We start from the raw sequence: 19967 nt of genomic DNA on the forward strand, positions 1-19967 counted from the left end.
ATTCTTTCTGCGACTTCTCATAATTCAGGTATCATCTTTCTTTTTCTATGTCACCATTCCTGTGTAGATTGTAAAATGTAGTTCATCTAGAGCAGTCATGCTGGTAGCTACATATGCATTTGATTTTATGAAACTAAATTCTTAATAAAGAAATCTTTTAATTTTTTGGTACAGATAATTTAATATCTGTTATTAAACTGAACTAAGCTAGTACTTAAAAATAGCTCCCTGACATTCAGAATAATGGATATGAAAGCAAGAGTAATAAAAATTACTGGGAAGGTGCAGTGCAAGCACTGATTCAGCAACTACCACACTGATTAAAACATTTTCTTTGGTACATAAGATATTAATCTGTAGGAGTTTAAAAGCATATGAGAGCAGCCCTGTCTAGAAAGGGTTGAGACATGGAAGTTATACATGGCGTAACAGACTCTGACTCATTGTGCAGTCTAGGGCAACTGTACTATATGCATGCCCTTCACTTACAGCAGCTGAAGGTAATTCAATCATCCAGGCAAATGCCACATCTGAGTCACCTTGTGGAATTTCCTGTTACTCCAGCATTCACACAAAGACTTCAGGACTATTACAGCAATTGTGCAATTAAGGGTCTGAAGAAAAGAATTCAAGAAATAAAAAAATACATTTTTCATCTAACCTGTGAGGATTTTTGTACAGTGACTTTGTGTAACGGTGTTTTGGACCCTTAGCTTGTCCTGCAGAACAATCTCTACAAATCTGATGTGTGTACAAACACACTGCTTTTGACTGAAACCTGCCACCTTATAATTTCACTGGCAGTGCCTAGTTTTTGCTTTAGGAGAAACAGTAAATAATTGTTTCCTATTAGTCTTCTCAGTGACAATCACAATTCAAAAATCTTTTCATACTTCCCCTTTTTGTGTCTTCTTCAAGCTGAAAAATCTTAGTCTATTTAATCTCTTCTCTTATGAAAGCCTTTTCAGAACTTTGATCATCTTTGCTGCTCTTTTTTGTCTTTTCAGTTCTATTATATTCTTTCGAACATGGCATGAGCAGATCTGAATACAGAAGTCTAGACACAGGAGCTATGGATTAAAAGAGTAATGTTTCGTGGTTTAATCTCTATTCTTTTCCAAAATACCTTCTTATTCTAACTGATGTCTTGATGAATTATGAGCTGACATCTTCATTTAACTGTCCAGACTAATATAGAGATCAGTTTTTAGAGATCCTTGCTTGTGTACTGAGAGTTGTTACTCTTTTCCATCATGTGTATTACCTACATTTGTTGACGCTGAATGTCATGTGCCATTTTACTGTAGTCATTCAATTGCATGACATCTATCTGCAGCTCTTCACAGTCTCTTCACAGATTTTACTACTCACTTTTGTTTGGTACCAAAGCTAATATAAGTGATAGTGTTAAAATTCTCCAATTTCACATTTGGATTCCATATGGTCTGCTGATTTGTTAGTAGTCATTTTACCCTATTAATCTTTTCATTCCAGGCAGTTTTAATGACTCATTTCTATCCCCAGAATATCTTCTCTCTCTCTCTTTTTTTTTTTTTTTTTTTTTTTTTTTGAGTGTGACCTTATCTTCTTTCATCAGTCTGTATATGTGGTTAGCCTCACTGATCCTCTGGCAGACTTTCATTTTTTCTGATTTTTTTGATAAAAGTTCTCATTAATTTCTGTGTCATGAACAAATAGTCTTCAAAACCTTTTTCATACTTTCTTACAATATTGTAACTTTTTTTTTGTTGGACTTCATGCTTTTTTCTCATCCTAATTTGGTCACAATTTTGACATTTTTAAAAGAGTATCTTTTTACTCTTAATGGCCTTATTTAGTCTGCTATTTCACCAAGCTGGCTATTTTTTCTCTCCTTTAAAAGGGTTTTTGATAAGTGGTATACAGTTTCTCTGAACTCCTAATATAGTATCTTTAGGCAGTCTGTCATGCTATCTGCAAGGATTTAGTCTTTTAGCTGTCCTCTTCAATTTCCGTTCAAAAAACTCTGTTGTGTTCGGGTAGTTACCTTTTTTTTATTTTAGTTAAATGATATGGTAGCCTTTTTTTTCTTTTTTTTCCCCATTTCTCTTTTTGGTAGCCATTCGGTAGACATTACATTTGAGAGCTAAGTGGCCAGCATTACAGGGTAACTTATAATTACTTTTTCCACCTGGTCTATTGAATGCTGAAAAGTAAATCAAGTAGAGCACTGTTGATCCTCTCCTGAGCTCTTTGACTAGGTGTTGTAAGTGCAATGCAATTCTTATATAATTTGTATCTTGGAATTATAATTATCCTGTGTTGGACTGGCTATTTTCTTTCTTTTACCTTTGCAAGGTGTCTTTGTCATTGCATTCCTCTCTAAAAACTGGCTGCTGGAGTTCTTGTCTTTTAAACTTCAAAAAAAAAAGTGTAGAATCAAGTAAATACTTGATTTTGATCTGGCTACTGATTTTTATGTGCCCTGTTCAATTAGGATTTTATTTACTGAAGTTCTTCTTTGCTATTCCCTCTCTGAATACCATCAACTTTTACTCTATTCCATTTTCTTTTCCTTTTTCACTTCACAGTGACTTCACTCTAGTTGACAAGTTATCTGAGATTACATGCTTTTCTATACCTGTCACTTGTCTTCAATCTAAAAAACATTATCATAGACAATTCAAATGTCACCAGCCTTCTTCTTCTGCTGGTTTGCATAATACCTAGTCTACTTGAATATGTTCCATTCATTGCAAATATTTCCTTGGTTGCTATTTAAAATATACCCTTCTCTTATCAATTTTCAACCCAAAAGAGTATATGAGCTTTAGCATCTAAAATTCAGAAAGCAGAAATAGCATCCTGCAGAAATGTGGAAACAGTGCAGAAATGTGATGTCATTTTCAGTTCTTTCTTAGGCCATTACAGTAAGACAGAAAAGTTAAAAAGAAGACACATTTATTCCAAATCAATTAAAGAGAGATCTTTAGCTGTCTCTTTTTCATCTTGAATTTTATCTTTCGCTTGTGATTCAATTGACTCAAGTCTGCTTCTTCATAATGAATTTTTATGAGAGAGAGACTTGATAGTTATACCTGTAACTAATGTTCAAGTAAAATTCAATGTTGCACTTTATTTTTACTGGAAAAAAACACCCACACCTTATATTGGTTGTCTCCAATGACTGCCACCAATTTCCTGGTTTTGGCTCCTTCTGGTTTTTATTCTCACACTTCCTGGGAGTTTTGGAAACTAAGAATAACCTTTTTAAGAACATGTAGAGACAATGTCCATTTTTCCTTGGTATACTAGTAATATCCCATATCAAAGGCAACAATGATATTTTTATTGCTCCCTTGTTACACAATTTTCCAAATGCTTATTTTAGGCTTGTACCTTACCCTTTCGTCATTTTGACTTTTCTCACTCTTGGAAAAGTACTTTTAGAGATCTTTCACACCCTATTGTTGCAGAATTCCACTTAGGAATGCAAACGTCCATTATTATTACCATTTTCCCTCAATCTATCACAAATTTTTCTGCAGTGAGGCAGCTGTTAAAACTTGTCCAAATTAACATTACAGGTGGATTAGTCAAATCATTTTAGGGCTATTTATTTTTATCTTTATTTAGGCTTATAGTACAGTCAGTCACTTTGCCTGAACTTAAATCCAAAGTGAATCCAAAGTGCCAAAGTGAATAAGAGTAAAGAGAATCAGGGCATTTTAGATCTGGATAAGAATTAGAAAAAAAAGTAATGAAAAGAGTAAGAGTATAACACGAAGAGTATAAGAATATCGACTTAGTGGTTTGATGCAATTGAGCAAATCTTCTTTGTCTGTTTAACTGATAAGGATTAATTTTTCAGAGTGTTTCAGTACAGCCTCAGACAGAAGTAGGTGTGCTTTTGCATGCTCTGGTGTTCCCTATGGAGGTCTTTCATCAAAGCAGTCCCTTAAGATTCTTTTCCACCTGAATGTCCAAACGTCTTTTATGGACTGCAGTGGGATCTGTTTGAGTTGCTGTAGCTCCTGACTAGGCTGCCTGTGGGGATTGCTGCAGCTTCTTGGTGGAGTCTGGTAAACACAAGGTCATTATATATGAAAGGCGCAAGTTGGTAATGCATCCTCATTCACCCATTGCTCAGATCCTATCAGGTAACACACTCATAAGCTTTGTGCAAATAAACCATGGCACTCTGATATCAGGGGTTCTCTGATCATGAAACTGAGCTCAATAGCCTGTCTACAGGCACAGCTTGTAGTCTTTTTTACCCTGCAGTACAGAAAAGTCACCTCTCTGAATCCAATGGTCCATTTCACAGGATTTCTGTAAAAGTTCAAGGTAAAATCCAAGAGGAACATTGTGCTAAGAAGAAGGATCACACAGCCATGAATCCTGGCTATGCTGACTTCCGGATCATGTCCACAACATGAGAGCTGGATCAGGCCAAAGTTGTGTTCAGCATGACTTCAGCTGCATGGAAATTATAGGTAGGGCTGTTACATAAAATAGACAGTTTTCTGCTGTGCAGATTTACACTTATGAAGCCACATGCAGCCAAAGCATCCATAGAAAAGGAATCAACATTTTGAGCTCTGCAGAGTGTCACTCAGAGTCTCAGACAAGAATAGGAGTCTTGCAGTTTATCTAAGGGGCTTAACATTCTTTTCTCTGATTCTCATTCAATTACAATATATATTTATTTAAAATTCCTTCATGTGGAACCTTAGGAAAAGATAATTTTTTTCCACTTCAGTTTTACAAAGAGGTTACAGTAACAGCTGAAACTTATGGAATATTTGACCCAGACGTGTCCCGTTAATAGCTTGCTTGCTGATTCAAAGGAGCTATGCCATCCATGCTGTATTCAGGATTTCCTTACTGAAAAGAGCAAAACAGGTCTGAATGTAAAGTTATGGTACAGTGCTCTGTCAGGCTGAACAGCTCAAAGGTAGACAAGGATACCTGCAAGTCTGTTCAGCTGAGCTTGAATTGCACCCTGATGCATGCTGAGAGTTAGCATTATATGCTTTACTCTCAGCGGTGACTGCCAGCCGTGTAACTCTTCAAGAATATCCTGCCGTTTGTTCTATCCAGCAGAGATGGGTTTCATTCCAATGGAACTCTTCCAAATACTTCAAGGAACAGTGTTCAAGGAGGGTGAGTTTGGGCAAATAATAATAATAAAAAATTACAGTATTAAAAAAGACAGTGTTATATGAAGGGAAAAAAAATCCATCCTGTTTCCTTGTGAAAAGCATTAAGATAGAAAAAAAAACAAACCCAAACCAAATAAAACAAAAAAAAAAAAAATTGAAGTAATATTTCTTGTGAAAAGACAATTAAAGGTACAGGACATTAATTTTGTTAAGTAACAGTATGCTGAAGTCCATAAGATTCAGATATGACCTAAACCTTAATCACAATTCCAGGTACCTCTTCTTGTAGCCACTGAGAGCCAACTCCCTCAATCGATAGGGATCGATCCACTGGATATCAATGTGAGACTCGTTTGTGCTCAACTGTTTACTGGGACAGTGTCCTGTATGAGACCCCACAATTCTGTTAGAATAATTTTTATCTCATTGCACCCTGATTTGCGTTAGAAGAGTGGGAATTAGGTATGTGGATGGGGAGCAGGAGGCATGGTGTATCCCAGCAGATCCACACCATGCAAGTTTGATGTAGCCATGGAGGTGTTAATAAGAGGCATGACTTTCCACCCTATAGCTAACAGATGTGGCTGCTTTTATTTACTACATTGAAACTTCTGGGGTTTTTTACTTTACTTATTATTCTTTGATTGCTTCCTCAGTGTAGGAGAATCTGACTGGAGCCCCTATTTATTTCTTGTGATGTGTCTTTTCTATCAAATGACAGACATCAACTGAGAACATTTTATTTCTGGTCTTGAGAGCTTCACACTCATGAGAGTGGCCTAGAGGGACACAGCTGTCTTATTGTGCAGTGAACAGAGAATTATCCTTGGATACATCCTGCCCAGGAAAGCCTTAAATATTATGGCCAGGTTCTTGAACGGGCATTGAAAATAAATGGAGAACCAATGGAAAATATGAGTTGATGATATGACAGGTTGAGGTGGCTTGTCCTCTTAAACAATTAACTTTTTGTGTTCTGTGCATGTTATTCTTGCATCCCTGCCAGTTTTCTGCTAAGTACAAGAGTATGAGCAATACAAGATTATCACATTGATGATCGCTATCCAATCTGACACTAAAAAAAAAGGACAATGCTTATTGAGATAAAAACAATTAATTTCAGTTCCTTTTTTTCGTATATCTGATGAGATCTTGAGACTTTGTAGTACTTGAGTAAGCATAGGGTATATAATTTAAGAAAACATAAAATATTCCTAATATACAGATATTCAGAATGTTTTTTTTTTCCTCCAGCATGGCATCCTTCTTCAGATGTCTGACCTTGAATCAGCTGTTCTTTACCCTTTTGATTTTGTGACAGCTTCGTGACCACACTACTTCAGAAGATGTAAGGCTGGGGTCCATGAGTTTGTGGGTCACAGCAGCTCCACTTACACAGTCTTTGTAATGCATGTAGCAAGCTTGCAACTTGTGGTCCCAGGAAGGATCATTCCTAGGAAGGCATTAATGCATTCAAAAGAAGAATGAAACTTTTAACATTAAAAAGAGCAATAAAAATAGAAGTGACTGTCTGTAAGTATTAGCTCCAGATGAGCAAGGATGTCTCAGTCTCTCCAACATTAGAAAGTTACTTTCACAATTTTATCTGGTTTAAATCAGTTAAACCATCCTGGTTCCATACAGTACATTCTCCATTCGCTAGATGAGAATTTTAAAGGACAGAGGACTTGTGATCCTTCAGCAAGTCAGTTCAGAAAGGTGAACTGATATTTTTTTATTTGTTGTTTTAGACACTTGAACCTACTCACCGTAAAATTGAAACAGGGTAGAAACAAAGGGTAGATTTCAGGCAGGAATGATCTGGCTTAGTTTTACATATTGTGGAACCTAAAGAAAGGAGAAGCTTGCTTCAGTTGGAAGGTAGGTCTTCACTAGGGATGTTTCCTAGGCCAAAAAATTCTGAATCCACACTGCAAAACTGCTTAAAGCAAAACAAAAAGATGACAAATGCTATTGTGGGTTTTTTTTCCATATCTGAGTAAAAATATTACTTTCAAGCAAATGAAGAAGTAGGCAGTCACTTCAGCCTGTTGCAGGGTAAACAGGTTTCTGAAACTAGGCACGTCTTGACACAAATATTTTTATGTGTTTTTCCACAGATGCTGCAACAGGAAAAAAATAAAGATAAATGTCTTCCTATGTCTTCTAAAATAATCACACCCTTTGAATAATAATTTTTGCTACATATAGGCAAGATGTTGCAAGATAATCTCCAACTAATTACATTACCTGCAATTTTGGGTGTTTTATTTTCTTCATGTAAACTACTTGTTTGGCGCACAAAATGAATGAATGTTCATTCTGTGTATGCAAAAGTGTAGGCCTTTAAGTTTTAGCAGCAGGTTAGATTTTCAAGTTACCAAGCCAGATATACAGCAAGATGGAAACTATCATTATGTAAAGGATGAGACATAAAACTCTTAATCTGAATGTGTATGTATTACTTTGCATTTAAAAATGTATATTTTTTTTTATGAAACGTATTTACAGAAAAGATCTTTGAAATCCCACTCTTATTCATTATATAGTTATTTATGCTTGTTTTACAGATCTAACCAGATTGTAAGACGCATTTTGCTAATAAACACCCAATACTTCATCATTGTAGGCTGAGAAAGTAGTGGAGATTTCTGCTGTTTTTTGCTCTTTTTAGAGTAATGACTTTCTATTCTACCATTTTAAATTATTAGAGGGATATCAAACAGTAATGCATTTTTCTTGCAAACTGTAAATGGATACAGTGAAATAATTCACTTCTCAGCAGAAAATTCAGACTTGTACTATACAAAAACAAATTAAAAAGAATTTTAAAGATTCCTAAATCTATAAAAGTCATATTTTACAAATTAAATACAAATGCCATTGCAATATGCCTAATCATGTGTCTTAAAAATTGCATGTTCATAATAACAAAATTATTTTTATTTAGGTACCCTAGATAAAATAAGTAGACATTCTACTCCCAAGGCATGAAGTTTCTAAACATCTGTAGTATTAGAGGAGATACATTATGAAAAAATTACAAATGCAAATCTACTTTAGGAGGAATTTCTAGTTCCAGTAGGGTGCAAGAAATTTTCTCCTTAATAGAACAAAAAGAAAAAAAATATCAGGCATGATGACTGCTAGTACTTACATGTGTTTAAATTCTTACCACATCTCCAGTTGATTGACATCTTCAATAAGCTGCTAATGACCCACTCCATTTGCTTTAAATGAGTCTTAGATTTTTAGATCTGGTGATTTTTGTAGAATGTTGAATTAAGTAGATTTAATTGCCTTTTTATTTCGGTTTTTGTTTTCGTTTTAGTAATTCATCCTTCAAAGGAATAGTACGCTTTTCCGTCATAATAAAGTTTCTCCGTAACCTTTCCTTTGATTTGAGTTCTAGATGCAAAACTGAGTACCGGCCATAATGAAACAGTATTCTTTCCTGAGCTAGGCTGTGTGTATTAGGTAGCAGTTATTCATAGAAAAAGAGCCTTTCTCATGCTCGCTTTCAGTGTTTTAAAGTAGTAATTTAGCAGCTGTCTTGGAAAGAGCTGTGAGCATGTTGGAAATCAAAGATGACTGTGGTTCTGTTCATGAGATGGGTTGGTACTGCATTTTTATTAGCATATTTTCTTTCCTTCTACTTTGATACTTTCAGTCCTTAGGCCTCAGAGCTGAGAAATATAGATTGTAGCTATCATGCCAGATAAGGAAAACAAGGGAAGTGATGATGCAAAATGTATTTTCTCTGACAGTGAACAAGCAGAGACTGGCTTGTGTAAAACAAGTTTTTACCATCCGACTGTGATGGGCTATTCTCACCACAGTGATACCTGCTGTGGAGCAGTGCTACATTTAGTTGCATTGTAATAGCATTTCTTTCAACAAGTGAATTGCAAATCTTAGAGATGTGGTGTCACGGGCGACCATGGTTATCAGTACACAATCAGCATCTTATATTCAGACATGAAAATCTGTATTGGTGCCAGACACTATCTAACCTGTGATGGTGGTAGAGGAAATTATGGATAAAAGGGCTGGTGAGGAGCTGGATATCAAGCTGCCTATGAATGTAAGACTTTGTTGCAGCAAAACAAATAGAACCCTAACTCTCCCCAGCAGGAATGAATAAAAATGTAGAAGACATGATAAGTATTGAGCTCTCCTACTTCAATTCATGCTGGACATTCATATGGGCAGAACTTCACTATACAAAATCTGAACTCAGTCCTCTGAGGCAGACTTGCACACCAGTCAGCTTTCCACAAATGCTTAGCTAGCTCACCTCTGCATAAGGTGGAGTGTGTACAACAGCAGTTCTTAAATATACATCATGGAAGATGGAAGTCCATGTGAACTTGAGCAGAGGTCACTCCCTGTGCCTCTCTGGATAAATTCTGTAGTTTGTACTTTCCTTCAGAAGGAGGATAGCCAAGGGCTGCACTTTGGAGAAGAGGGAGTATGCCATTAGTCGAGTTAAAATGAAATACAGTGTCTGGTTTACAGTAGTCACCAGGCTATCTGTGACCTCACCCCTGCAAGACAGCAGCTAATCAGAGTTATCTGGTGGGGTTATGTCCCCTCACATACAATTCCCATCTGCTCAAAAAATGACATATGATCTTTCATCCATCTTTGTGTCTCCAACAAGCATAGAATCTGTTGGGGAGTGGGGGAAGGGCAGAAGAGGAAGCAGACTAACCTTTGCAGCTCGATTACAGAGAGAACAATTTGTTTTTGTAATTAGAGCTCAGCAGTGATCTCTGTTTCACTGATACTCAGCTCGGTGTAAACAGAACTCAATTTTGACAACTGTTTAGCTCATGGCACAGTTTTAAAGTATTAAATGATAATGGAAGACTTATTAGATTAGCTTTTGCCATGATCTTTTAGTGTCCCAGATAATTATTATTTGTGATTCAGCTGAATGGTTTAGGCTTGTCTTATTATTATGCATGCATTTCTGCATAATAGTTTATCTGCTATTGATGGGCACTAAAATATGTATTAGGAAGTATACATTTAGTCAGATTGAACAGATATTAGTGGTATTTTCAAGTGGATCAATTCTTTCTTTTTGTGATTTTTGGTTTTATTTCCATCATAACAGTTCTTAGTTCCTGACTTTTATTTTTGAAAAACCTGTACAATTATCTTCATCATTATTCTTATTCACATTTATGTGACTGTTATCACAATTCTTTGATCCAATCATGACATTACATCTCTCCCCCAGCATTTTAACATTCCCTCTGTTTCATGTGTTATGGTATTGCATAACTTTTTCTTACAGTATCACCTTTTCTATCTTTTCTATTTAGTATTTTAAATCATTTCTCATAGTCACATACTGGTTTTCACCTTGTTATTTGACTTTTCCTCTAATTACCTTTTAATTAGGGTATGTTGTTTCTACCTCTGATCTTATAATTAGCATTTTTCCTTTTGATCACCTTTTGTCTCATTTTGCATATGGTATGTATTTTAATCTTTTCACCACTTTTCCCTACACAGTTTTATCTTTCTCATTTTTATTTTTCTGGCAAACCTCATTCCATTAGTTTGACTCCCTATCCTGGTTTTGGCTTGGAAAGAGTTCATTATCTTCCCAACAGCTGGTGCAATGCAGTGTTTTATTTTTAATATGAGAATAATGTTGATAACACATGGATGTTTTTAGTTTTTGCTAAGTCGTGCTTACCCAAAATCAAGGACTTTTCAGCTTCTCCTGAAGGAGAAGGGATACAAGAAGCAGGGGCACAGTGAGGACAGGTGACCCCAACTGGCCATGGGGATATTCCATACTGTATGGTGAAATACTCAACGTATAAACTGTGGGGAAAGCTGGCCAGGGGCTGCTTCTTGGCAACTCGCTGGGCACCTGTCATTGAGTGATGAGAAGTTATATTACACATCAATTTATTTTCATTTTCTGACCCATTAAACTGCTTTTATATGAATCCACATGTTTTCTCACTTTTTTTTTTTTTCTATTCTCTCCATCATCCTCCTGCAGTGAGGGGTGACTGCACAAAGCTGAGTAGTGCTCAGTTGCCATGTGGGGTTAAATCACTACACTCCCCTCTGATCAGAAACATTACTTCTAATCTTTTTTCTATTTCCAGTAAGTATTTTGCATACTGTATTGTCCTTGTTTACAGTGATATGATTTTCTTTTTTTAGAAGTCTAAGTTTGCGAATTCTTGGCAGTTCTGTATAGACTGGGACAATACTCGTGAAGATGATTACATGATCACCCTGGACACAGCCTAAATTGATGGAATACGAGTTTAAAAAAAAAATCTATAGTGTTTTCACATTTGACTAATTCATTCTCTCTTAAGATTCATCAGGAAAGCAAGTCTATGTCAGTGACTAAGTGGGTGCATTTAACAAGACATGAGTGACTAGTCCATGAGTTAAATGTGGTTGTATTTTCATGTCAGTCTCCAAGTGAACATTGGTGGCTCACATTATGAAAGCACAAAGACTTCTTAGGGCAAAGACAGCTCTCTCAAGGTTAGTGGCCCCAAATCCTTTCTGCTCTAACCATCTTTTGATGTTTTGGGGTTTTGGGGGATTTTTGGGTTTTCTTTTGTTTTGGTTTGGTTTGATTTTGTGCGGGTTGTTGTTTGTTTGTTTGTTTGTTGTTGTTGTTGTTGTTGTTTGCTTGGGGTTTTTTGTTTGTTTTTTTTTCAGATTACTTCTTACATTTACTTTTCAAAACAAGAGTCCAACAAGAAAAAAGTGTAACAGTAACTGCACTCTGTGATCCACCTCATTCTTTATCTTTTATATAATAATTTTCATGCTGTGTTCATTCCAGTGTGCTGCCATCCAACAGGATGGTTTGTTGCTAGTTTTGTTCTTGTTAGTTATTTCATTCTCATTATTAGTATTCTTGTTTGTTCTTGCAAAATGTAGTAACTTAAAAGCATCCAGGCCCCTCAGCCATATTTTCAATTTGGAAGTGAAAACCATGTGTCTATTTCTGATGAAATCATGCTTGTCAAGTGGGCATAGAGCAAAAGAGGAGATTGCTATAATTAATGTGTAGTAGGAAAATAAAGTATTTATATGTATATATATATATATATATATATATATATATAATACATATGTATATATTTATATTTATATATGCACACCTTGCACACATGCTGCCAAGTTTTCATGAAAATAGCAGGTAGTTCTTTGTAAGCCAACCTTTTCCTTCACTGCTTTTATTATGTATTAAATATTTCTTTCATTCTGTTGCTACTCATCACAGCAGTCTCTGAGTACTTCCCAGCAGTGTATTAAGCTCTTGACTTAAGTTCTCTCATTTTCTCTCAAGAAGGAGAAAAAAGCTGAGTGTGACATTAAATTAATGCATTTTGGTACCCTATGTCCCAAAGGACTCCAATTCTTGTTAAAATTTGTAGTTCTGACTGAACAATGGCATGTCATACAGAGAACTGAAGACTGGAGCAAGAGCCTACCACTTCCTCCTTGGCTGAGACAGTTTTGTAGCCAAGGCTGTATAGGGTATTGTTTGCGACAACTTCATACAAATAAAGAACAAAAAAGTTAAGATACATGACATGTGTAGTCAGAGAATCATAGAATGGTGTGGGTGAGAAGGGACATTTATAGATCATCTAGTCTAATCTCTCTAACAAAATCATGACTCAACACCCTCATTGTGAAAAAATTCTTCTTTGCATCTAGTCTGAACATATCTTCTTTCTGTTTAAAACCATTGGACCGTGGTTCTGTCACCACAGGCCCTAGTAAAAAAAAAAACCTTTCTCCATCTCTCTTTATAAACCCCCATATGAATACTGATAGACTGCTGTAAGGTGTCTCCAGAGTCTTCTGTTCTCCAGGCTGAACAGACCCAGCTCTCTCAGGCTGTTCCTCACAGATGAGGTGCTCTAGCCCCCTGACTTTTTTTGGCTCATCTCTAAACCCTCTTTAACAGGTCCATGTCTTTCTTGCTCTGAGAATAACAGAGCTGGACACAGCACTCCAGGTGGGGTCTCATGAGAGTCGTGCAGACGGACAGAATCCTCTCCCTTCTCCTGCTGGCCACAAGCTACCAGGATGCAGCCCAGGACACCATTGACTTTTTCATCCACCAGAAACTCTGAGTCCTTGTCAGCAGGGCTGCCCTCAATCCATGCATCTACCAGTATTTATGCATTTCATTTGGCTTCTTTGAAGTTCATGAGGTTAAATGTTCTGTATCCTGGTAGAATTTCAGCCCAGGAGACTAGAATATAGTGAGAGTTTCACAATACCTTTGTGAGTCTTTTAAGACCATTTGCTCTGCTGAACTAGTAAATGTGCCTTCAAAAGCTGATGTTTTCCAAGTATCACCCTGGTGAAGGTAGCATCATTTTCCTTAGATAAAAGGAGAAAAAGCTGTTGGCTAATTCAAGCTGTTTGCTTTTCAGTCCATATTGTGTGAATTATATCAGATAATATACATGATATATGATATAATTATTGTATTTAGGTAAGACCTGAAGGTACACTGATAATTATACTGTTCACAAGTGTAGGTCTTAGGTTCTGCTATTGCTCATTTCTGACATAAAGGTATAGCAGATTCTCCCAAGATCAAAGAAGCTAGATGGATCTTGTGGTTGGCAATATTTAACAATACAGAAGTAGAGAAGTATAGGAATAAATAATGTCTTATCTTTCTCTTTAGTGTACTGCCAAGTCTAGTCCATGACACAAGCCCAGACTGAGTTTTCAAGAATATTAAACTAGTGTAGATTTTTTTTTTTAATTAATTAACATCTTCCTGAGCTTAGTCAGGATTTAGATGACTGGATAGAGAATGTCAGTTTTATTAAAGTTGGTGAATCTTGGCATTTTTTAGAATACTCATTTTGCAAAGGAAAGGGAGATTACTTATCTGAATGTCTGTTCCAGTTAGGATTGCAACCAGACACCTTCCCGTCAACATTGTTTGTCCTCCTGAGCTGAAAAGGGCACAGTTCAGATTTTTTTGGATTAACATTTTCTTAGGGATAAATTTCTTTACTTTTTGTGAATGGCTATATTAAAGTTTGAGATTTTTGGTCGACACATACCATGCATGACTCAATTATAAAAGATGTATCAATTAACTTCTTTGTCTATTATTTATTAAGATTCATAAATAGGCACTATTATTTTAAATTACCATACCAGAACAGCTTGTTCTGTATATAAATATAAATTTTATAATACTAACTTTGTAAAAAAAAAGTGTTGTACAGAACGTTATATTTACAAGACTATAGATTCAAGCAGCAAATACCAGATAAAACTTTTTTCCTGGGAACTTTGACAAAAATGTCAGAAAACTTTAAAGTGTTGAAATCTGGAGGTAAGAAAACAAATCAGGTCTCATAAGGAGGAAGACAATTATCAGAATACATAGAACAGCACAAGTATTGAAAATTTAGAAGAATTTTAATGATGTATCAGCAAACCTTAACTGAGGCTTGTCAACTCTGTAAAACACTTATTTTAAAGGCAGGAAAAATTCCCTCCACAATGACAGGAAGACATTATTCTGAGAGATAGCATGGCTTGGTAGAACCTTACATTCATCTTGTGTGTATGTATAAATTTTTTTTTTTTTTTTTTGCTCTTGTACGTGAAACATTTCCTAACAGCAATTAAAAAATCTCTGTTGTGGGTGAGTACTAGGAAAAAATCTTGAATTTCAAGTATTGAATGAGAAGGGAAATAAAAGAACAAACAAATTAAACCTGTGTATAATATACTTTTCACAATATCATAGAATGGTTTAGAATGTTTCTTAAAAATCATAAAACTTCCAACTGCCTTGCCTGGGGCAGGGACATTTGCCACTAAACTAGTTTGCTCAGAGCCCCATCCAACCTGTCCTTGAGCACTTCCAGGGTTGGAGCATCCACAACTTCTTTGGGTAACCGATACCAGTGTCTCACCACCCTCACTGTGAAGATTTTCTTCCTACTATTTAATCTACAGCTACTCTCTTTCAGTTTGAAGAAATTCTTCCTTGTCCTGTCATTACATGCTTTTGTAAATAGTCTCTCTCCATCTTTCTTGTAGGCTCCCTTCAAATATGATGATGGTGTGCAGAAAATATCTACCACAGACCATAACACAGTCTTGTCAATCCCATGTAAAAGAGCTCTGTGTTTATATTGAAGGTGCTGCTTTTTTTTTTTTTTTTTTTTTTTTTTTTTTTTTTTTCTTCCCCTCTCTTTCTCACTTTCCTTCCCTTCCCACCCCCCAATTAATCTAATAAACTTCATTAAATTTTAGTCTGGATGGATGAATTCCAAGAATCCCGATTTTCTAGGCATTCACTGTAAGTTTCAGCACACTCCATGGCAGGTAGTTCTAAGCAGATTTCCAGTGTAACTTTGTGATATACAGGGTGCAGGATGTCTTTCAGTTTCTTCCCACATACTTCCAGTCTTTTTCTTCTGCTTTGATTCCTTTGCTAGGGGCAGGTGAGGACAATGTGGAACAACAAGAGTTTTCTGCGACTTCAATAATTTAAAAGTGCAACTATCAAGATAGGCCTTTCAAGTATACTGAAGAACTCCTTCATGAAAATAATATTTTTTCGCAAAGTAATATTTTGCATTACAAAAGCATTTTTCTGTTTTGTATGCACATATTTATGGCTAACCTGACTGGGCACATTACAAAAGCTATCCATGTAATCTTTCATTATTAAAGCAGCTTCTAGCATTAAATAGCTGTAAAAAAAAAGATATCAAATGCTTTTTCTTACCTTTTGAAAAAGGGGCATTTGAAATTGGAGTTTGGTTTGGGATTTTTTTTCTGGGTTTGGTCTTTTGTTCTTTGGCGTTACTCTTTAAGTTGAAAATTATTTTTATCTTTCTCCTTTGGAGACAAACTAGCCATCTTTCAGAGAAATAAAGGAAATTTAAATAATTTCATAATCTGTAGCTTTCCTAAATGTACTTTTGCCCCTCAAAAAGATGCTAATGTTTCAGCTTTCTTTAAAACTCATATTTAGTTAAGAAACATCCTTTTATTCATCTTTTTCAAACTTACTTTACTAGATATGCCATTATTCAATGGCAGAATTTCTCTTTTACTTTAAAACAACAGTTTAGATGTCGCAGGTTTGTGACTCTCTTAAAGAATAAATGTTTCATAGGTAAACTAGGAATTTGCATGTGTCTTCTGTGCTAATTTTTTTACTCTTTATCATGTCATGTGAGAAAAATGAAAGCAAACAATATTTTTCCTTCAGCAGCAGTCATCAGATTATGTGGTGTCTCAGTAACAAAGGGTAGTATCTCATCCATATTGTATATATAACATTAAATATGGAGTGCAAATAAATGTAAAAAATCCGTGTAGTAGATAAGCTGAAAAATGTTGAAATCAACATTTTTGCACAAGCATCCAGAATATATGGAAAATAAGCAATAGTTTTCTGCCATACCAAGAATATAGATCTAAATCAGTGACAGTTTGAATAAAAACCCCGAGTTGTCCAGTCCTCAGTTTTCAAACAGGAACAGTTACACATTATTAAACCCATATAGAAAACTTTTACCTTTACCAGGCTTGCTAGGATTCATCTCATATAAACTCATTTACCATTGAAGGAATAATTCCAATTATAGTATTTATGTGAACCTGAAGATAGAATCCTCTAATTACAATAGGTTGTACATTCAATTCCACTCGCTGTGTTTTGTTTAGATGTACCACTCAAAATGTAATTCATTCTATTTCTACGTGGCATTGTTTTTTGTAATTTGTATCTTCTGTTTTTTTGTTTGTGTGAACTGGAGATTTCCTAGAATTTTCGTATTTTTTGAAAGTTAGCCTAAACTTGTTTAAACTTTTTTTTTTTTTTTTTTTTTTTTTTTTTTTTTTTTTAAATTCCAGATGAATTAGAATCCTTTATCATAATAAAAATTCCTTTGAAAATTAAGGGGAAAACAGCATCCTGTACCTTTTCCTCTGCAGGGAGGAACTCTTATATTTTAGTGGACATTTTGAATATCTGGCAGTATAAGATTTTGCCATCTCTTCTGGACTAGATGTCCAGTTCTAATTACTGAAATGAAGTATTTGTACATCAGGAATATTTATCATGGAGCCATGACTACTTCTGAGATAAGTTTATGTAAAATTAAAAGAAAAACAGTGAACTTATCTTGGAAAAAGAATACATATACACAGACATGCTGAAAGACTAGAAACCTTTATACAGAATATCTTTAAAAGGTCTGGAAGTCTTTCTTGTTGTGGCAGACTACTGATCTCAGTCAAATTCCTTCAACATTATCTGGACAAACTCTGCTTTCCTGCTAAACATGCTACACAACCAATAAAAGCCTTACAAATGTGCATTTTCCAGGCTTGCTTTCAGGTGCTTCTATATGTTATGAAAGCATATTCAAGATCATGATAGAAATGTATACAAATTAGATGAGAAGCCAAAGGAAAAAAAGAAAAAGAAGGAAACATCTGCAGTGCATCAATGGGAAAAATGTTTAAGCTGCCTGTTATTAACTGCTCAACCTGTTTTGTGCTGGATTTCTGCATAATTATGTTACAGAGGAGGGGAGAAAACAGATGTTGGGTAAAGATTGAAAATAAGAAAATGAGACTCTTAGAAAAAAATAGTTGTGGTTGCTCACAGCTAGACATTTTTTGGCAAGACTTTTAGACAGCAATCTATTTCTCAAATTCATTGCCCATTTCTCCAAGATTAATGTAAAACAAAATGTTTCTTTTAAAGTCTGATCAGTTGAACAATTATAGAGCTCAAATAATCCCCAAGTCAATCTTTCAAGAAAGCAGCTGAATGTTTCCTCAAGCAGTTTCATAAATTAGATTAAATGAATATCATATCAGGTCAGAAACCCTATAAGCTCTTTTCATGGGAAGTTGTTGATACCTTATGTAATTAGCTGCTTTTTTCATCCTTTGCAAATATCCAAATAATCCATACAAGATACATTTTTCATAATCTTTACAGAATAAATGCCATCAAACTACACTTGTTTGTTTTCTATGTCTCTCACACTTGTGTCACGTTTTAAAGCCAACAGAACTATATTTTTTAAGTCTGTCTCAATTTTTTTTTTCTCCACTTAGCTGTTAATTCCTGACACTGGGTCTGAATGCATTAAGAAATTTCTGGATAGAGCTATTTAAAAAGGGGCCAAAACTACATGATGGCACTACACTAAATCATTTGCATCACTGCTACACTGTACACTCCATTTTACACTGATTATTTACCTGAGTGATAGTTATTCCTGAATACACTCTGCAGTGGCCCTTGACTAAAAGAATTGTATGCCTTATTACAACTGCTACCACACTTTTACAGACATGGCTATTAAGATTAAGATAAAATCAGAGACCATTTTGGAAGAGGGATTCAGATGTGAAATGAATCCTTTCTCCAAAGTTTAATTTTCTTCTTGTTAATTAAAAATATTTTATTTTTCAAGCATTCCTGACTTTGCTTTCCTTTGCTATCCCCACCTTACATACCATCACAAGTAGACTTCAGTCTGTTGATCGGCTTCCTTCAGGTGAGCAATTCTTCATCTGTTAGCCATCTTCTCTCGTGATCCAAAATTTACATGTGAGATCATAAAGGTGTGTAGGGTTTGTTTTTTGAAAACTTGCAGATTAAAAAGCTATCAGAGCTTGATAGACTGATATTTTATGTCTTGAAGAACTTACAAATAGTTTGGTGAATAAACTTCATATTTGTATTAATTCTGCATTTAAAACATTTGGACATAAAAAATCTGTTCAAAACGATATCACTGTCTTCATTTTGGTCCTAATAGTGGTCTAAAAGAAGGCATGCTATTTGAAGGAAGTAAAGATGTGTAAAAAAAGACCATGTGAACCCATATTACTTTGGGTATGCTGTGTGCATGTGCCTTCTCTAAATACATTCTTATTAAAGATTGCAAGTGAATAGCAGTAGTTTGATGTTATGTTTAAAATCCCAGCTACATCATTAGCACCAATCTCTGCAGGAATGCATGGTTCACGGGTACTGGTAGGTTGATGGATCTGTCTGTATAATCAGAACAAATCTTTCTTATGATTCATTTTTTGCCACAGATAAGCCATAAAACAAAGACAGCTGATTGATGGAGGTTTAGTTTTTCTGCTCTTGTTTTAAATAGTAGATGTAGAACAGGTTCTTCTATTTTATAGCCTGAAGCTGAACTGTCAACATAAAAGATGTACAGACTTAATACCTGAGAGCAGGGCAGAAGAATGACTTCCCACTTTTTTTAAGAACAGATTAAACCCTGAACAATATAGCTCATTACTACCTAGTCTAAAATTATTGAAAAGGCAGTTTTTGCTAAAGCATGAAATATTTTGTCTTGTTATTACCTACTTTATTGAAAGACACAAATTTCAGCTGAGAATGAGAAAGTTTTTCATTTACAGCCTGCCTGTTCATGCTGGGAGAAACTCTATACCTGACCAAAACCATAAAGCTTGAAACAATATTACTGCTTTTTGCTTATGGGAGTGAATGTGACTGACTCTCATTTGGTGTCGTGTAGCTGTAGTCAGGATACAATTATGAGTTTATTAAATCTGTACTTCATGAGGGAAACCCCCAGAATTCATTAAAATATTCAAATTAAAATAGACAAAGGTTATTTGGCAAACCATTCAGATTTTTATTCATATTTGGAGATTAATTCTATGGGTTTTTTTTAGTTCTAGATTTTTTTCAATGAAAAAATAAAATTGTGGTGACTTCAGAAAACCATATGCGAGCTCTCTAAATAG

General features: G+C 35.2%; 1 protein-coding gene across 8 annotated transcripts in view; it reads left to right on the plus strand.

Annotated features, from left to right (window-relative positions):
• Positions 1-19967, plus strand: part of PCDH17 (protocadherin 17) — an 89727-nt gene that overhangs the window by 44183 nt on the left and 25577 nt on the right. The window contains exon 5 of one of the 8 annotated variants that reach the window (XM_066176251.1): positions 15237-15306. The exons of the other annotated variants lie outside the window; for them this stretch is intronic. Coding sequence (XP_066032348.1) covers positions 15237-15253 — 17 coding nt within the window. The 3' untranslated portion in view covers positions 15254-15306. Of the gene's footprint in view, positions 1-15236; positions 15307-19967 lie in introns of those variants that run through there. 8 annotated transcript variants of the gene reach the window in all.

Source organism: Chamaea fasciata, unplaced genomic scaffold (assembly GCF_029207755.1).
Source record: "Chamaea fasciata isolate MVZ Bird 193981 ecotype frontalis unplaced genomic scaffold, bChaFas1.0.hap1 SCAF_2, whole genome shotgun sequence".
Classification (NCBI taxonomy): Eukaryota; Metazoa; Chordata; class Aves; order Passeriformes; family Sylviidae; genus Chamaea; species Chamaea fasciata.